Below are 19265 nucleotides of genomic sequence, written 5' to 3'. Positions count from 1 at the left end.
CGGAACCGCCCGCACCACCCCTGCCGTGGGTGGTAACACCAGCGTCCCCTTCACTCCTCCTCTTAACCCAGTCTCCCATCCTCCTCGTCCCATCTCAGGTCCGGCCATGCTACCCGGGTCGCAAGAACTGGTTGGCAGCTGTGAGATCGTCTGCGTGGTGTCCTGGCTCCGGTTTTGGTGAGTGCATTGCCTTCTCTCCTTGAGTATTGCCAGGCTTAGCATTTGTGCTGCTCTTCCTGGTAGTGTACGTTGGTTGTAGTAGCCTGTTCGGATTTGAACCTTGCTTTGCACCAATATCCTTGAGGGACTAGCGATCACATTATTAGCGAGCACTTAAGGGCAGTCATGGACTCGCGAAAGCTGCGTAAGATGGACCTGATCTCCTTATCTGGAAAATTAGGGATTGATTGTGGGAAAACTATGAAGAAATTGCAGGTTGTCAGTGCGATAGAGGACTTCGGTTTTGAGGACGAGGAGATAGTGGAGCACTGGGAGGAAATAAAAGGAAAGGAGGTATTAGACGAACTACAGGAACGAAAAAGAAAAGAGGAATTGGAGTTACAGGAACAAAAGGAAAGATGAGGTGGAGCTAGAAAAGAAGCGACCAGAGGTGAAGCTAGCTGAAGCTCAAACAGAAGCAGCAAAAGCAGGCACGACCTCTGTTGGGAGCAGTCAGTCATCAAAGCAGCCCAACATGAAAGACCTTATGTCACCTTTCAAAATGGGAGAGGATATCGGGCTGTTCATTGTGAACTTTGAGCGCACGTGCGAAAACCGTAACTTCCTTCGCACAACTTGCCCTCAGCACCTTTTGAAGGTTCTTTCATGTGAGGCTGCCGACGTGCTTGCTCGGCTGACAAAGACGGAGGCGGATTATTACGATAAAATGAAGGCCACCTTGCTGAAAAAGTACCGCCTGTGTGCCGATGCCTTCCGTCGACGGTTCAGAACCACGGGGAAGCGGCCCTGTGAGTCATTCCAAGATTTTGCCTACAATCTTAAGGCAAATCTGATCGAGTGGCTCAAGGCTGCAGAGGTTTACGAAGACCGTGACAAAGTTGTGGAAGAAATATGGTTAGAACAGTTTTACAACTGTTTAAATGAGGAAACGCGGCTCTGGGTGCAAGACAGTCCCGAAAAGAAAAGCTTAGAGCGTGCCGCCGAGCTCGCAGAAGAGTTCCAGGTGAGGCGCGAAACAGGAAAGGAAAGCTTGAGGATAGCAACAAAGCCCTACAGGGAGTTCAGGGAGCGCCCACTGCGGAACGAGAACCGAGCGACCCCGCCGAGGGTAGAGGAAGTGACAGACGAGGGGGACCGCGAGAAAGATTCTGTCGGTAGAAATGACGCGGACAAAGGAAGCAAAGAGAAGGATCGTGCTAAAGCTTTCGAGTTGAGGAGACCGGCAGTATGTTTCGGCTGTAACGAGCCAGGGCACATCGAGAGTGGCTGTCGAAGGACTAGGCTGCTTTTTCGCTCACTGCTCTCGACGAGGAAAATATGCGTCTACATGAGCCGTACAGTCGGGGACAAAAGTCTCCGGACCACGTGTTCCTCAAACGAAGCTCATAGCTCTACTATCAGACATCGGCTGGAGACCGCACCTGTGCAGATGAAAGAACAAAAATTTACCTTTTACCTCCACAAGTGTGGTCTCCAGCCCCTGACTAATAGCAGAGCTTTCGGCTTCGTTAGAGGAACACGTGGTCCGGAGACTTTTGTCCCTGACTGTACATGCGTGAAATGACCGTGAATCGGCGACGGTGTCACGAACTGCGCGACTCCGCCGCCACAACGGATGTAATGCACCCTTCGCCCGTTTCACCGAAAGATTTCACTGGGGAAACCGCGTGGATCCGGTAGGTGGCTCAGGAGGACAGTGTCTGTCTGCCGGTTTGGGCCCGTTTGGGGCGCTGCATACTGTCACGTAGTTGTGACTGCAGTCCGGCGAACAGGAGCACAGCGAGAATGTCTTCGAAACGAAACTCTTTATTCGGGCTGACTTGCGCCCGCAAAGAACTGTATCCCTCGGCGGCGGCGTAGCAACAAGCGTGCTCGGCGGTCGTCGAACAGAGTGCCCGCCGCTGTCGGCAGTGCTCTTTTTAAAGCTGATAGCGAACCTTCGAGATAAAGCGTGGAAGGTTCTAGAACTTTCTGGCACAAAGTATAATCGCCTCCGCCTGGATGCGATCAATCGAGATAGTTCTAGGCGCGTCTTGCGTCACAAACGAAGCTATAAAGCGGCGTGCCGGCAGCCTTGAAGCATGAAAAAATAAACACAATAAACAAACGCTACAGAGATTCGCGGCATTACTCCCCTCTCAAAGAAGCATCGACTCGATGCCTAAGAACATAATGCGGCTATCAACAATCGAAAACGGATCGTACAAAAATAAACACCGAATGTGGAAACACGGCGTCCTTTAGCGTGCATGATAGGGCTTTAGGCGTACGACATGGACTACTTCTGGTCATACGCGGCGTCGCTGGGATGTACTCATTTGGTCAGGGACGACTTCATAGTCCAATTCACATAGCCGACGAAGAACCTTGCACGGGCCGAAATAGCGGCGCAAAAGCTTTTCACTCAATCCTCGGCGGCAAATTGGCGTCCAAACCCAGACTCGGTCTCCTGGCTTGTATTCCGCGTTGCGTCTTCGTAGGTTGTAGCGTGTGGCGTCGGTCCGCTGCTGGTCTTCGATCCTTAATCGGGCAAGTCTTCGGGCTTCTCCTGCGCGTTGCAGGTAGGCGGCGACATCGATGTTATCTTTGTTAACATTCGGCAGCATGGCGTCTAGCGTGGTCGTGGCCTCTCTGCCATGGACGAGCCTAAAAGGCGTCATCTGGGTGGTCTCCTGCACTGCGGTGTTGTAGGCGAAGACTACTTAAGGCAAGATGACGTCCCAGGTCTTGTGCTCGGCATCGACATACATCGCGAGCATATCGGCGATGGTTTTGTTGAGGCGCTCAGTCAGTCCGTTGGTCTGTGGGTGGTATGCAGTTGTTCTCCGGTGGCTCGTTTGGCTGTAATGGAGGATGGCTTGCGTCAGTTCCGCCATGAATGCTGTTCCTCTGTCAGTAATGATTACATCGGGGGCGCCGTGTCGCAGAAGAATGTTCTCCACGAAAAATTTGACGACTTCTGCTGCTGTTCCGTTAGGTAGCGCTTTTGCCTCGGCGTAGCGGGTCAGGTAGTCGGTTGCTATAATGATCCACTTATTTCCAGACGTTGATTTTGGGAAAGGGCCAAGCAAGTCCATGCCGATCTGCTGAAAGGGCCTTGAGAGGGTTCAATGGGGTTCAGAAATCCTGCTGGTCGGGTTGGAGGGGTCTTTCGTCTCTGACAATCTCGGCAGGTTTTCACATAATGGGCGACATCGGCAGACAGTCGGGGCCAGTAATACTTGTCTTGAATGCGGCGGAGGGTGCGAGAAAACCCGAGATGTCCAGCTGTCGGCTCGTCGAGTGAGGCCTGAAGAACTTCTCCGCGCAGACTTACAGGTACTGCCAGGAGGTAGGCTCTCTTGTTCGCTGCCAATATTTTGCTTCACGAGGACATCGTTCTGTTTACAATCCTCGCTTGAAAGAGGCGGGGGTTGAAGAAACCTTGCCTTCCATGTATTTGATGAGGCATTTTATGTCGGGGTCCGAGCGTTGCTGTTGTGGAAAAGAGCTGGAGCTGATAGGTCCCAGGAAGGCGTCTTCATCGTCGTTCGGCGGCGGTGCATCTACAGGGGCTCGTGACAGGCAGTCCGCGTCAGAGTGCTTGCGTCCGGACTTGTAAACGACGGTTACATCAAACTCCTGGAGCCGCAGGCTCCATCGAGCAAGGCGGCCGGAAGGGTCCTTCAAACTGGCGAGCGAGCACAGTGCGTGGTGATCGCTGACCGCCTTGAACGGTCGTCCGTACAGGTAGGGGCGGGATTTAGACGTAGCCCAGATGATGGCAAGGCACTCCTTCTCAGTTGTCGAATAATTAGCTTCGGCTTTGGACAGGGAACGGCTAGCGTACGCGATGACCTTCTCCACTCCGTCAATTTTCTGAACGAGAACAGCGCCTAGGTCCACACTACTTGCGTCGGTATGAATTTCAGTTTCGGCGTTTTCATCGAAGTGCGCGAGGATCGGTTGGGACTTCAAACGACGCTGGAGCTCCTTCAAGGCTTCCACTTGCGGCGCTTCCCATTTAAATGGCACGTCTGCCTTTGTTAGTTGGGTCAGTGGCTCGGCGATGCGCGAAAAGTTCTTCACAAATCGTCTGTAGTACGCGCACAGTGCGAGGAATCTGCGCACAGCTTTCTTATCGGCCGGTGGGGGAAACATTGCGATAGCAGTGGTTTTTTGCGGGTCTGGCCGTACTCCCTCCTTGCTAACAATGTGGCCTAGAAACAGTTGCTCTTCATAGGCAAAGTGGCACTTCTCTGCTTTCAAAGTTAGCCCGGACGATTTGATTTCGTCTAGTACTGTTCGAAGCCTTTTCAGGTGCTCCTCAAAATTCGAGGCGAAGACAACGACGTCATTTAAATAGATAGCAGACAAATCTGCCACTTCAGGTCTGCCAGCACTGTGTCCATTACTCGCTGGAATGTTGCTGGTTCGGAGCAGAGGCCAAATGGCATCACCTTGAACTCGAAGAGGCCATCTGGAGTGATGAATGCGGTCTTCTCGCGATCTCTTTCATCGACCTCAATTTGCCAGTAACCGCTCTTGAGGTCCATGGCTGAGAAATACCTGGCGTTGCAGAGCCGGTCCAGTGTGTCCTCGATGCGAGGGACGGGGTAGACGTCCTTATTTCTGATGTTGTTCAAGCGCCGGTAATCAACGCAGAATCGAAGTGCACCGTCTTTCTTTTCCACTAGAACAACAGGTGCCGCCCAGGGGCTCTTTGAAGGCTAAATAACGTCGTCGTGCAGCATTTTTTCCACTTGGTCCCGGATGGCTTGTCGTTCTCGCGGCGACACTCGGTAGGGGCTCTGGCGGAGAGGTCAGGCGTGCTGGTCAGTTATAATGCGATGCTTGGCAATCGGCGTTTGTCGTACCTTCGGCAATTACGAGAAGCACTCGCTGTAGCTTCGAAGGAGATTGCGGATCTGGTCTTGTCTGTTCCGGGGCAGGGCTGGGTTTATGTCGTAAGTGGGCGAATTCTCTTGGTCAGGCGAATCTTCTACGGATGCGCCGGAGAGCGCGAAGAAGTCTCGGACGTCGGGTATTTCGTCGAGGAATGCAATCGTCGTTCCCTTGTTAACGTGCCGGTATTCTTCGCTGAAGTTAGTCAGCAGTACATCGGCTTGACCTTTGCGGAAATGTGCGATGCCTCTTGCGATGCCGATTCCTCGGTCGAGCAGCAACTGCATGTTCCCCTCGATAATGGCTTCAGTGTTATTCGCTTCTGAGGCGCCTACGGTGATGATGACACTTGAGCGGGGTGGGACACTCACTTGTTCCTCCAGGAAACTAAGCGCAACGTGATGTTCCGGAGTTCTCATTGACGGGATGGCCTCGTCCGTGGAAAGTGTGATCATCTTGGATCGCAGGTCGATGATCGCTTGATGCTCATTGAGGAAATTTATACCCAAGATCACTTCGCGGGGACATTGCCGTAACACTACAAAGGTCGCGGGATAGGTATGAGGTGGCGATGAGGTGGCCCCCTGCGGTGCGAATTTGTGGGCCGTCCCAAGCGGTCGTTGCTTTCCTGAGCTGCGCAGCGAATGGTCCATTCATCACCGAATAATCAGCGCCTGTGTCGACTAGAGCGGTGACTTTCCGGTCGTCGATAACGACTTCTAAGTCGTATGTCCTGGCTCTAGAGTTGAACGTCGTCCTCGGCGTTGGGTCACGGCTTCGTCGGGTATGTGAATCGTGGGTGGGGCGTGTGGTCGAAGCTTTGCTTGATGGCGGCGTCGTTTTGAAGGTGGTTGGCTTCGTGGTCGAGGTTGTCTCTGTATGCGGCGACGGCGTAGTGGGTGTGGCGTCTTCATACGGCGTTGTCGCTGGAGGATCTTCGTCGTTTCCTCGGCAAACAACTTGACCTCCACAGGTTGCTTTGTTCAGTTTCCCTTACGGGGGCTAGAAGACCTTCCTCGTACAGCCGCGGCGTAGCTGCGACCCGGTGATGCAAAACGTGCGCTGGACGGTAACGGGGAGCGGGAAAAGCGGTCGCTGGCCAGGGAATGGTCGGGCGTCGATGGCGAAACCTCGCAGGCCGATGCGTCTGTACGGGCAGTGGCGAAGCATATGACCGGCTTCGCCGCAATGGAAGCAGAGTGGGCGGTTGTTGGAAGTACTCCAGGCGTCGCACTTCCTGGGGCTTGGGCGTCGTTCGTAGGCTGGGCGGGCGGAGGCAGGGGGACGGCGTTCGGGAACAGCTGGGTCACGTCGAAGAGGCGGACTTCGGCTCTCGCGTTGGGGCTGAGGTCTGCGTAGTGCAGCGGCGTAGGTTAAAGCTGGAGCTTCAGCAGGAGGCGGAGATGACGGGGTGCCCAGCGCAAGCTGCACTTCTTCACGTACGATTTCCTCAAGGGTCGCGACTTGAGGCTGGTTGGAAGATGGTAGCAGGCGATGCAGCTCTTCCCGTACAATTTCGCGGATAACATCCCGCAGGTTGCCTCCGAATGCTGTGCCATCCGAGAGGGCAGTCGAGGTCACTTGGGGCTGTCGAGGAAAATGACGGGCTCGTGCTTCCAAGGTTCTCTCAATGGCGGCTGCTTCAGGGGTGAATTCTGCGACCGTCGTCGGTGGGTTGCGGGTCAGACCGCCGAAAAGTGCCTCTTTAACCGCACGCATCAAAAGCTGCGCCTTCTTCTCCTCCGTCATGTCATGATCCACACGTTGAAAAATGCGCTTAATGTCTTCTACGTACGCGGTCACAGTCTCATTCGGGTGTTGGATGCGTGATTCTAGAAGCAGCTGAGCTCTTTCTTTGCGTACGACGCTAGTAAAAGTACCCAGGAGCTGCTTCTTGAAGGTCGCCCAGGTCGTGAGAGAAGATTCGCGGTTTTGAAACCACGTTCTGGCAGGGCCGTCCAATGCAAAGTAAACGTTTCGGAACTTCGAGTTGTCGTCCCAGGCGTTCAGTGCTGCCACACGGTCGTACATGTCCAGCCAGTCTTCTACATCTTCGTGTGGTTCTCCACGAAACGTCGGTGGCTCCCGGGGCTGGCGAAGCACGACAGGCGGTGGCTGTGCACCAGGTTCCATCGTGAGGGGCATAGCAGGGTAGCAGGTCAGCACCTCCACCAGATGTCACGTAGTGGTGACTGCAGTCCGGCGAACAGGAGCACAGCGAGAATGTCTTCGAAACGAAACTCTTTATTCGGGCTGACTTGCGCCCGCAAAGAACTGAATCACTCGGCGGCGGCGTAGCAACAAGCGTGCTCGGCGGTCGTCGAACAGAGTGCCCGCCGCTGTCGGCCGTGCTCTTTTTAAAGCTCATAACGAACCTTCCAGATAAAGCGTGGAAGGATCTGGAACTTTCTGGCACAAAGTATAATCGCCTCCGCCTGGATGCGATCAATCGAGATAATTCTAGGCGCGTCTTGCGTCACAAAGAAGCGATAAAGCGGCGTGCCGGCAGCCTTGAAGCATGAACAAATAAACACAACAAACAAACGCTACAAAGATTAGCGGCGGTGTCAGCGACCTTGCCGGAGCAGTGCCCCTACCTTTTCTAAAACCGCTCGGAAGACGAGCTAAAGAAGAGGGGCTTGAGCTATGGCGACCACTCCGTGCACGACCTGACGCGTTCCAAAGACCGCGAGATCACGGCCCAGTTGAGCCAAAAAAGTAAAGAACCGAGCTCAGACAAAATCGCTGAGGCGTATGAGTTTTCAGAGAGGTTGTTACCTAGAACTGACTGTGGGGCTCTGGTGGTTTTGCTATGCGAGGAAAATTCCGCACGCGACGAGCCTTCGGGAATTACTGAGTCAGCTTTTGACGCTGCGGCGAGCGCCGGCACCTTAACACGTGACGGCACCGCGATAACAGAAGGCGCACGCAACAGATCCCCTGGGGCATATCCCAAAAAGCGGCGCCGCGCAACGAAAACCGAATTGTGTGGTGTCGCAAAGCAAGAAGTACAGGTCGGACTTTTACAATTGAGGGCCACGCGTAACTTCTCGGAGTTGACACCGCGGCACTCAAGAGCTCACAGGAGTCGCATGAAGACCAGATCGACTAAGCGGGCACATGCAGGGCGCAAGTAACTTGTTCCATTGTGGGACCGCAGCCAGGGTTGTCAGGAGAACAATGAAGGGTTGTCAGGAGGAGGGTCAATTGCGTGAAAGGGGTAGTGTACAGAATTACCCTGTCTTGCGGCGCATGGTATGTAAGGCAGACAGGACGCAGTTTAAACGACCGCCTGAGGGAACATTTTAATTCGTTGGACAAAGCAGGCGGATCAAATTTAGCTCTGCATTGCACACATGCAACTTCATCAAGGAAATCCCCCCACCTCTTACCTGCCCCGCTACCCCACCCCATCCCTCATCCTCCCTTACCGAGCGATGGGAGACCTTGCTAACCAGCCCCGCCGTGGAAGAGCAGCTCGTCCTGATCTCCAGGGGCCAGGCGGCCAGGGATGCACATGGGTCCCGTGAAGCGGGAACCACTCCCATCGACGGCGTCTAAGCAGACGTCGTATTTAGCTCGAGCAAATAAAGTTGTTTCTCTCTCTCTCTTGCAGACAACGTGAACACACCTGTACCCCTCTGCTTCAAGACACGTCCGTAGTTTTCAAACACAAAGATCAGACAAAGATCAGAGTTTTCAAACACAAAGATCAGGCCTATCACATTGATAAGGGGGGTTCTGCGTGTGTCGCTAAACCGTCATTGTCATTGATAAACCGTGAATTTGCCCTTCTTGAGAAGTCGTTGCCGGATGTTTAAGATAATTTAAGTAGGTTTATTTGTGTGTTTGTTTGGCGGGAATGTGTATAAATGTATTTTGTGTTAATAAATTTTCAGTTGAAAGTAAAAAAAAAACAGCGCTCGTGTTGTGTGTGTAAACGTCGTCATCTTTTCGCGCTGTTAAAAAATGGTTTTCAGGAGACATGTGACGCCTGCTGTTGGCTGAAGGAAGGAGGGCGCGGCTACCATACAAAAGGGCGCCTCCGGACGCGCGCGGGTCAGATAAAGGCGAGGCATGCAGGGAGCTTAGATAGGAGGAAGCACCCCTCTCGCGTAGAGCTTTCCCAGCGCTACACAGGCTTTGCATGCCTGTCGCATAGAGACGGAACTAATCCGCTCCGCAGATTTTGGGCAGCGTTAACTGGTAGACTGGCCGCACGACCGCGCCGGGCGCGGCTGAAGTATGTGTATTCTTGGAATACTTCCTTCTTGTAGTTACTGCTTGTTTCTTTTTATTCATGTACGGTAGAAAGACGCAAACGAAGTTTGAGCTTTTATGCCTGTGTGGGATTTTGTACTTTCTGTTTTCTCACCGTAATGATGTAGTTTAAAGACGCTTGTTGATGCTCTGCGTAAAAGATTTTTTTTTTGTCTGAGAGTATTGGAGGTTTTGTAATGGATAGGTGCAGTCTGTGGGTTATGTATCTTCTGTGTTATGTATAGAATCGCGCTTGAGATTGCATGCCTAGTAGGTGAGCTCTACTATCTTCTCAGCTGAAATATCGGGGCCGTCCGTCTGTGGATAGCAACGGCAGCTGTAATTTCTTCCAGCACAAAACCTGATGCAAAATTGAAAAGTGGGGTGCCAGTGAATCGCCCGCATAGGTCACGTCCGCAGCTCACCCAACCAGACCGCCTGAGGGGGGGAGCCAAAAGGGGAGTTAATCGAGCAGCACAGATTAAGGCCTTGTTCTTTGTTTTGCCTGGCACGACTCGGGACAGGGTGGTGCTCTTGCCTTGCCGGGGTGAGGGTATTGTGCAGACTTGACTACTAATGCTCTACCTGAGACCCTTGTACTGCAGACGCCGAACCTTGGATCACTCAGAAGACAGAGGACCTGCCTAGCTGATTCGGCCTCTTCAGAGGATAGCGAGAAGCTGTAACCCCTTTCGAGGCCTCTACCGGGCGGCGGACGAGCTGCTGTGATTGTACTTCTCGCCATGTGGGCCCGATCAAGCAGCAACCGTGAACAGTCGACAAGGCCGACAACCTCGCGACGGCGGCGGTGATGTGTGGTGCTTGTGATGCCCCCTCCCCCCTCCTAGCCTAATTGGATTAGGGCAGGGGACCTCCTGGAGCGGAGGTGACCACGGCGCAGCGTGACCACGGCAGCAGCGGCGTATGCCGAAGATGTGAAGGGGGCTTAAGGGTGCAAATTTGACAGCAGCAACCACAGCGGAAGCGGAGGCGACTTGGCGGCGCCAGTCAGGCCGAGTGTATACCCTCGGGTCGTCGAAAGACGGAGGGGTGCTACGCACAGTCACGCTGGCTGTTAATTGAAGACGGCTGCGTGCCCGACAGAAATATCGTGTTCTGGACATCCGGAGGGGAAGCACTTTGAGTCGCCTGCTGGTAAACTGCGGGAGATTCCTTTCCAGCCGTGCCGGATTAGTCAGCATCTCCCCCTTCCCATCGACCGAGCGGCGAGGGAGCGGAACAGCCCGCACCGCAGTGGGTGGTAACACCAGCGTCCCCTTCTTTCCATCCGACTGGACAGTGCTCTTCTAACTTTATTCCCCAGGCAGAGATCTGGGGAATCCGAAGCCTATTTAACTGGGCTGTGAGTGTGGCCGAGAGAAGCCTGCTAGCTCCCGTCGACTCCGGTTGACGAAGTTCCCTTACACTGAGAGTCATTCTCAGTCGCTCTTTGTAAATAATGTAAATAAGTGTATAAAGTTCTCGTTTCCCTCCTCTTAGTCCAGTCTCCCATACTCCTCGTCCCATCTCCGGTCCGGCCATGCTACCCGGGTCGCAACAATGGGTATTACCACAGGAACGCGAAGAAAGGAACGATAACAATACAATTCAGCATAATAGCGCAAGACCAGTTAGGGTTAGCGGACCGGGCGACAAAGGAATTTTAAAAGTAGGGCAAAAGTGGTGAGTCGATACTGCTTTTGGTGAGCTTGAGTTATATAAAACAATTGCAAAACTGGTTTATGGATTACTAGGGTTTAGCGTCCCATAGCGACTCAGGCTATGAAGGACACCGTATGGGAGGGCCCCGGTAATTTCGAACACCTTGAGCTCTTTAACGTATACTGACATCGCACAGTACATGGGCCTCTAGAATTTCGCCTCCATCGAAATTCGACTGCCGCGCCCGGGATCGAATGGCGTCTTTCGGATCAGTAGGCGAGCGCCATAACCACTTTTTCAAACCGCTTTTCCCTCTTTTTTTTTGCAAAACCATTGTCCACATTAGTGTAGTACCCGTTCCTGCGACACTGCAAGAAAAATAAACAGTCGTAGCTCAAGACCACCCTACCATGGGCTCAATGCTCGCACACGAAAAAAAAAAGAACAGGCAACGATGATAATGAACAGCGGAGCACAACGCCAGTTAACATTGACGGGCAGGGCGACAATAGAATGGGGAGGATAGGACAAACGGGATGAGGCGATACTTTTATTGTTGCATTTCCACATTATGAAGCATGACAAAACCGTTTTCAGTTTTAATGCAAAAGCTCCCCGGCGACCCTTCAAAGGAATGAGCAGTTCGATGTGGACACCACTTTACCAAGACTATTACTTCGGGCACGCATATGCACACCCACTTTTAGCACTGACCAGCGGAAAGCAACGCTAGTTGTTAGCGGGCAGGGCGGCAATGAAATAGGGAGGGGAAGACAAAGGGGTAGAGGCGAAACTTATAGTGGCGCTTTTCTGCATTATGAAGAAAGGCGAAATGGTTTTCAACTTTACCTCAGTAGCTGTATCAGCTACACTACGAAGGTGTGCGTAGTTGGACCTTAACACTGCCTTACAGCTGCTTTTGAGGTATGCACGCGAATGAAACAGCGGAGCACACTAGCAGCTAAAATAGCGGGCGGGTAGATGAAAGTGATGAGGCCCGAGAGCTCTATCTCATACGCTACAAAGGAACGTGTTGTTGGCTCTCTACAGTACCTTGCAATTGGAGGCGGATGAAGCTTAGCATAGGCGAGGTGGAAGCATCTCCAAAGCTGTGGCAAGCTGTGGTGCGCATGTCGCTGTGTCGCATGTGGCAAGCTGTGGTGCGCAAAGCTGTGGTGCGCATGTCGCTTACGCTGCCTTGGTTGTCTTTCATTGTGCTATGCTTTCAACAGCGATCATTGACTGTCATCTGCACGAAGCTTGTGTTTAAACATTTGGTGTAATTTTCGGTCTCTAGCTTGGAACGAGCTCCAGCCGCCAGCCTAGGTGCAGCGTCGTGAGACCGTTCGGAGCATTTTCCGGCACTTTTGAATGGTGCGTCTACACAATAACACCGAAAATTAGGTTTAGGTTTATTGGGGTTTAACGTCCCGAAGCAACTCAGGTTATGAGGGACGCCGTAGTGAAGGACTCCGGAAATTTCGACCACCTGGGGTTCTTTAACGTGCACTGACATCGCGCAGTACACGGGCCGCTAGAATTTCGCCTCCATCGAAATTAGGCCGCCGCGGCCGAGATTGCACCCGGCCGCGGCACATGACGGTAGCGGAACCGGTCACAGGTGGCACACTACACATGCTTCTTGCATGCGTTTCATCTTGTCTCCACGGTGTTGTGATGTGCGCAGTTCCCGGATGTTGTGTGTATTTATTCCTTCGCCATTTCAGCAAACCTTTATTTGCGAGTCAGCGCTTCTGGTGTTTTCGTTCTACTGCCCCGTCCAGTTTGCGCTGTTTTTCATGATGATTGCCACCAACCTCCCGAAACTTTGGTTTGCTAAAATTAAATTCTTGTTCAGGTGGCGTCCCCAGCAGTGCAGCGCTGTGGCTTTCTCAATTGCCTGAGCATTTCAGCTTCGTAATTTCGTAATGACAGCAAGAGCTGTGATCGTTTAATATCTACTTTTGAACGATGGATCTGTTCATCAGACGCGATTTCAGGATTACTGTTCGAATTTATGAAGAGCGCTAAGCTTTACGGCTGTGTTTTAGCTTTTTTCTTTTCCACCACCGCCAGGTACTCTCTGCGTAAGTAGAGCTGGAAGCTGTGAGTAGAACGAGTGAAAACACAGCATTCAAAGTTGTAGCCTGTGAAGTCAAAGAAGGTTCGATAAGCACGCATTACCTCGGGAGATGGTCTTTCAAGATAGTCATTGAAGCAGCGAGGGACGTCCGGATTGAACCCTATCTGCGCACAGTGAATGTGAGCCGCGCGCTCGGCGGATTGTCGGAGGGGTGTCAGTGTTGTAGCCTTTTCGAGCCGCGCTGTCGCATGGGTTCCGAGGAGGCTTGTGGTGGACCGCCCGCTGTGAGCACGCGCAGACGTTCGCGCTGAGCTCAAAGGCCATTAATAAGTTGTTTGCAAATTTGCTTGCGGCCTGCGGAGCTCAGGCGCCACGCCCGTATTATGACCTATGTATATTGAGCCGTGACTCGTGTAATTAGTGCATGCGTGTAAGTTCATTCTTTTGTCGCAGTGGTTGGTGCTCGCAATGGATCAGTTTCTCAGCAAAGAAGCAGGGCGGGCAGTGATTGGTCACAACCGATATTATGACATGAGAAGGAAAAAGTGCGCCAGGCGCAGGAAAGCTGGAGGACGTTGGTTGGCGGTGGCCGATCAAGGCTGTCGGGTCAGACGGGGGTGAGGCAGACGGCAGGATCTCTCGGAGCAAACTCGGGTTTATAGTGTAGCGGAAAGCAGAGACCTCGCTTGGTGCGGGCGGTGGGCGATTCCACTAGCCTCCGACAGCTGGCTGGTGAGTGTTAATGTTTTCGTCCGCTGGTCGCATCTGGCAACCGTATGCGAATATCTTTATAAGCGTGTGTAGTTTCAAGGAAGTGCCGTACTCTGCTCATCGGAACGAGTCATCGATTCAATGGGGATATCAGCAATCTTGAAAACCACACCGTTGCTTTGTCTTGAACTTAACTTTTGGGGAACAAGCAAGGAGGGGGTGGGGTTGTGGAATGAAGCCAGAATGCGCTGGAGGTGCTGCCTCTAAACGTGATGTCCAATAAGTGCCGCCATCTTGTGCGCACATAGTTCCGAAATTCACATTAACACCGTTTTCGGTACGTATTACCGTATTTCTAACTTTAACAATTTTGGCAGGTTTCATAATAGTACATTTATATTTTCCGTACTTCGAACTTCAATCATTTTTGCAGGTTTCATAATTGTACATTTATAACATCTCTTTGCTCTCTTGCCGCGATATTGCATTATGGAGAATTATACAGCCCAAGAGGTGGAGCAAATTTAAACGACAATGAAGTGATCGTATGATTCCTCCTGCATGCCTCTCGTCATCTCTTACCTATTTGGACTTCGAAACTACTGAAACAGACTACAATGGCATGCAACGAGAAATTCAATAAGGCACTGTGTACTCACCACAGCAGAATTCTACGTGGTTATAACTGCTATTCCCTCAAGGCTCATTCAAAATCACAGTACAAGAAATTGGAGAATGATAATCACTCATGGAATGGTTCAAATAGGATACAGAAAAGGTATGCACGCAGGGGTTCAGAGATTTCGGTGACTGCATTAATTCTGAGTTTAGACTGAAGCGTCCTGATGCTACGTCGACTAACGAATTGGCATGCTTCAGATGCTGGCGTTCACGTCGGATCAAGCAGCGCTCGAAACGTATTATGAAGGAAAACCAAAACCAGGGTTTTCTGAAAAACACTTCGAGGTGTCTGGCGGTGTGCGCGCACCATTTGATGACAACGAAGTTTACACAAGGTTCGGGTCGCATGCACGGTGTGGTCACGTGATCACCGAAGGATTAGGAATACAAAACCTAGGTATGCTTGCTCTCTCATCCTTGGCGACCGCTTTGAACAATGATCCTTCTCCCAATGCGATCAGTAGTCACACTTCCGCAAGGAAGTGATAAAATCTGCTACCGCCTTAAAAAAAGACATATTTGCTCGACTAAAACGGTCGAATATGCACAAGCTGTGCGCCCTCAATGCATCATTCCTCGCATTGTTGCATGCCCGGTCGCGCTCCCGCAGTATTCTCGGCAGAACGCAATATTCATGGCTCCCGCGTTCTCTGGTTCATTCTATACGCGTACGGTATAATCTGGCGGAGAAGCTGGATACTGCGTTCCAGTTTACGGCGTTCAGTTCCTATGATTACCCCGAAATCTTGTAGCAATTTCGAAGCATACTGCCGTAAACGGATTATTACTTTTGTAAATTTGGAATTTTCTCTGTCTTAGAGTACAGCAAAGAAATATTCCGGCTGAGAGCCTAGTGGTCGCGAATATCAGCGGTCGCTAAAAGAGATGAATCTCCATGCATGTTCCGCCACAAGCTGCAGGTGTGACTTTGATAATCTGCTGGCCTCTCTGAATCTTTCTCACGTCACATACTTTTACGTGCTCAGATCTTTCACATTTTCTGCCGCGCAGCAGTGGCATGGTTCTGTTGGACGGAAAGCTGGGCGAGTTGGTTTTCAATTGTAGTAGCCATACTGGTCTCAGCGCGAAAGACAGACGCAAGGGGAGGCGGGACAACATGGCGCTGACTAACAACTTGAATTTTTATTGAGAAAGGACTGCCTTTACAGACCACAAAAGGCACAAACGAAAAGTGCACACTCACGGAAAAAAAAGCAAACCCACATATCTGCACTAGATTAGACCTTGGTCCAACCTCCTCAAGGAACAAAACCAGGTGACCTTTGTTAGAAGCACACTCAAAAATTCATTCTCGTGTCGGTAACACCGTCTGCAAAAACGCAGTTTCATTTCTCTGAAGGTTAATCGAAGATTTTTCCACGAACGTTTCCCTTCTTCTCGAATATAGAAGGCTTCAACTACTTCGCGTGATAGTTGATTTCCGTTGCCGTATAATAAGCGCGTGCCATTAAGGTCTGGAAGGCAACCACTTCAACCTTGACAGCGCAGAACAGATTACAACTGGGCGGTTTGCACAATGAATCACGCTGTTCAATCAAGCGTGTATTCACACAACGCCTCGTCTGCCCAATAAACGTCTTACCGCAGGGCAGGCAAATACAATACCAGCGCCTCCTCTATTTTTACAATGCCTGCCGAGTAGGGCCGATCCGACCGTCCAAAACCTTCTCCTGTCCTCCTTTCCTACTCTCCCCCGTTGGCTAGGCTTCGCGCCTGCTGTGCGTCCGTGGGGGAGAGGACCATCTGGGTGGCGCCAGACAACGGAAAGCGGACAAGGCCACTTTGTTATCATTTCTACCTTTCTTCGTGAGGCGGCGCTCTGCATCCTTCATGACTCCATCAGGCTGCCTGCCAGGAATGGACGCGTCATTGAGCGCGCTGTTTATGGCGCTGCTCACCGTGAAGCGCTGGTCATCGCGAAGCCGCTGCAGGCGCTGGTTTTGAAAGGAGTCACAGACAGTGCGGCGCAGCGGCGTTGGCATTGCAGCGGAAGGTGTGGCGGCTTTGCCCAATCATGTCGGTCTTTTAGCTAAGCTACAACGCTGAAACATTCCGGGAGCTAGGCTACAACGCTGAAACTGCTTGGCGAAAATATGAAATCAGATGGTAAACGTATTTAGTAATAAGTTATGCTATTTTGGCTTCGGATTCTATCATGTTCAGTAAGCAAAATTGGAGAATGAAATGAAGAAGGCATGGCAAATCTCCAAGACATTGTTCAAGACTACCAGACAGCAATAGTTTTGAAGTCGTAGCTGTATATTTGTCAGGATAAGCTGTCATTGTTACGACGACTAGATAAAGATTATTCTCTGTCTTTGTCAGCCTCCAGCTACGATTGTTTTGAGAAGCGAAAAATGAACTTCAATCGCAAGTATACGGCGCAGCAGCTGTTCCCAAAGCATATCGGAAGTTCTGCCTTGTCCTTGCTGCAAGCAGGCGCTAATAAAACGATGCAAAACACAGAAAAGCGCCTGAAGAAAAGGAGGCAGATAAAACGAAAATCAAGACCTCTTCAGCACGTGTTCAGGGGCAGTCACCGTAAAGGCCGAACCGCAAGGCAGAGTTTCTACGGCGCCGCGTCAGCGTCTCTTCTACCGGCGTTGTCGTTCGGCGCCTCAAGAGAGGGCGACCAAACACATCAGGACGTACGAACTGGCGTCTCCACCCGGGCGTTAGGTGTGTTTTGATTGTTGTTGAGCTCCGCTCGTGCACGAGATGCTTTGTCCTCCTCGTGCGTACAAAAGTGGTTGCGCTACAATGCAAACTTCTTAAGGCTGTAAATACTTGCTAATACAAGCAAATAGACACCAATTCTAAAAATGTAATTGGCTATAAATAGAAAGAGTTCTATATACTATTACTGTAGATTGTTGTAAATATATGTGAATAAATGCACGTAAACGTCAACTTCTTTCGTACTATCTGTGCAGCGAAGTTCTCCAGCTCCACTGAAACGAGCTTAAAATTGCCCACTCTTCACACAAAACTGAAAGCAGCAGCCCTGCTGCAGATAATTATCCGGTGCCATTTTACTGCTGCTGCGAGGGCACCTCGTCAGCTTCGCGGACCACATCATTTACCCGCGCAAAACAATTTTCGTTAACAATGGTGCCACGAAACGAACGAGCCTTAAAACTTATAACACCCTACTCGTCTGGCAAGGAAGAGCAATAAGTAGCGCAAGTACCTCAAACAGCGCGTAAAGTATACCAGCCGCCATCCTGAAGGGATAGGCGGAGCGATCGCCACAGGCCACCTCTGCAAACGGCGACCAAAGCTGCCGCTCCAGCCGATTGCCGTTGGAAAAAGCGCCGCGCCACGGATGAAGCGAGAGCTACACAAGAAAGGGTAGACAGCAACAACCTGACAGACGCCAGGAGTAGGAGTAGGACAGCGCTATCACCACCGCGCGCCCATACGCAAGCATGACGCAAGCAGTGCTACCATCTGGCTAGCGCCGCAGCGCGGCAACTAACTGAAGAGAGGCGTACCGACGGCTCCCATTGCGAAGCGGGCGATGCGGCTGGCATTGTAAAAATAGAGGAGGCGCTGACAATACAGTACGCCCGCCCTACATGGCGAAAATTCTACATCATGGTTAACACTGCACCCCTTTCTTGTATGGCTTTCCGTATTGCTCAGTACCCGATTACTGACCGCCGGACAGATCTTCTTTAGCCACTTTTCTGTTTTGGAAACAACGTTGAGATCATATTTTTCCCGCGATTTTTTTCGATCCGTGGGAAACAGCATGAACGTACGTGATGGCCACAGTGTTTCTACGCGATTAATCACGGTTGTCTGAAAGAGACTCTTTTTCCATCTCCTTTACCAGTCTTTCACAAATCTGCACCAGGGTCACTTCCGGATAGCCGGCTTCCTTCAGACGCTCGACCTGCAGCTTCAAAGAGGCCTCCATCCTGTGCGGGCACGATTTTGCCAGGGCCGCCTTCAGACAAGTGGCAGCCACCCCCTCCTTGACAGTTCCTGAGTGCCCGGAGTCATAGCTTAGTAGTGGTTTAGCCAACCGGGGCGAGTACTCGCAGCAAGCAGGCCCGTCTGAAAATACAATCCTTGTCCAAAAATTGAATGCTTCATTCTTCATGTGGCTCAACCGTGAATTTCAAGCCATACGCAGAATCCTCAAACGTCCTGACGACTTGTTCAATCTCTGTATCACTCGGGTCCTGGTTGAGCGTGAAGACAATATAGTCATCCGCATATCTCAATGCCTTCAAGACCCCGTCTTCTAACTTTGCCTCTAGTTCCTCATCCACCCTACCAAGATAAATGTCACTCAGCACCGGGGCCACTCAGGATCGGGCGTTAAAGACGGCATCACCATCGACAATGACGGAAGGGGTTTCATCCACAAGTGCGGCATTTCCGCTGAAGGCTTCCTAGAAGTCCTCTCGTTTTACCTGGGCTTTTCCTTCATTGGATGGAAACACAAGTTGTATGTTCAGCGGTCGGGGGTATGCATTGGATCCCGAGTGGCCCCGGTGCTGAGTGACATTTATCTTGGTAGGGTGGATAGGGAACTAGAGGCAAAGAAGACAGGGTCTTGAAGGTAATAATATATGTGGATGATTATACCGCCTTCACGCGCAACCAGAACGCCAGTAATACAGAGATCGAACAAGTCGTCAGGACGTTTGAGGATTCTGCGTATGGCTTGAAATTCACGGTTGAGCCACATGAAGAATGAAGCATTAAATTTTTGGACAAGGATTGTATTTTCAGACGGGCCTGCTTGCTGGGAGTACTCCCCCCGGTTGGC

General features: G+C 51.5%; 1 protein-coding gene across 1 annotated transcript; it reads left to right on the top strand.

The window, feature by feature from the left end:
* The first annotated feature begins 254 nt into the window (after positions 1-254).
* Positions 255-19053, top strand: LOC149369833 (uncharacterized). The gene is made up of 3 exons (XM_089576553.1): positions 255-553; positions 585-1405; positions 18751-19053. The coding sequence occupies exons 1-3, from the start codon at positions 346-348 to the stop codon at positions 19051-19053; spliced, it is 1332 nt and encodes a 443-aa protein (XP_089432679.1). The 5' UTR covers positions 255-345.
* The last annotated feature ends 212 nt before the right edge of the window (positions 19054-19265 follow it).

The sequence above is a fragment of the Amblyomma mixtum genome, chromosome 1, assembly GCF_055824585.1.
Source record: "Amblyomma mixtum isolate Tamu chromosome 1, ASM5582458v1, whole genome shotgun sequence".
NCBI lineage: Eukaryota > Metazoa > Arthropoda > Arachnida > Ixodida > Ixodidae > Amblyomma > Amblyomma mixtum.
The sequence above is the reverse complement of the archived record's forward strand: the minus strand, read 5'-3'. Positions and strand labels throughout refer to the sequence as shown.

Coding starts and splice junctions, on each gene's coding strand:
- LOC149369833 (XM_089576553.1), top strand. CDS start 346: ATGGACTCGCGAAAGCTGCGTAAGATGGACCTGATCTCCTTATCTGGA. Junction 554..584: donor ACGAAAAAGAAAAGAGGAAT/TGGAGTTACAGG, acceptor GGAAAGATGAGG/TGGAGCTAGAAAAGAAGCGA. Junction 1,406..18,750: donor TCGAGTTGAGGAGACCGGCA/GTATGTTTCGGC, acceptor CTTTGCCTCTAG/TTCCTCATCCACCCTACCAA.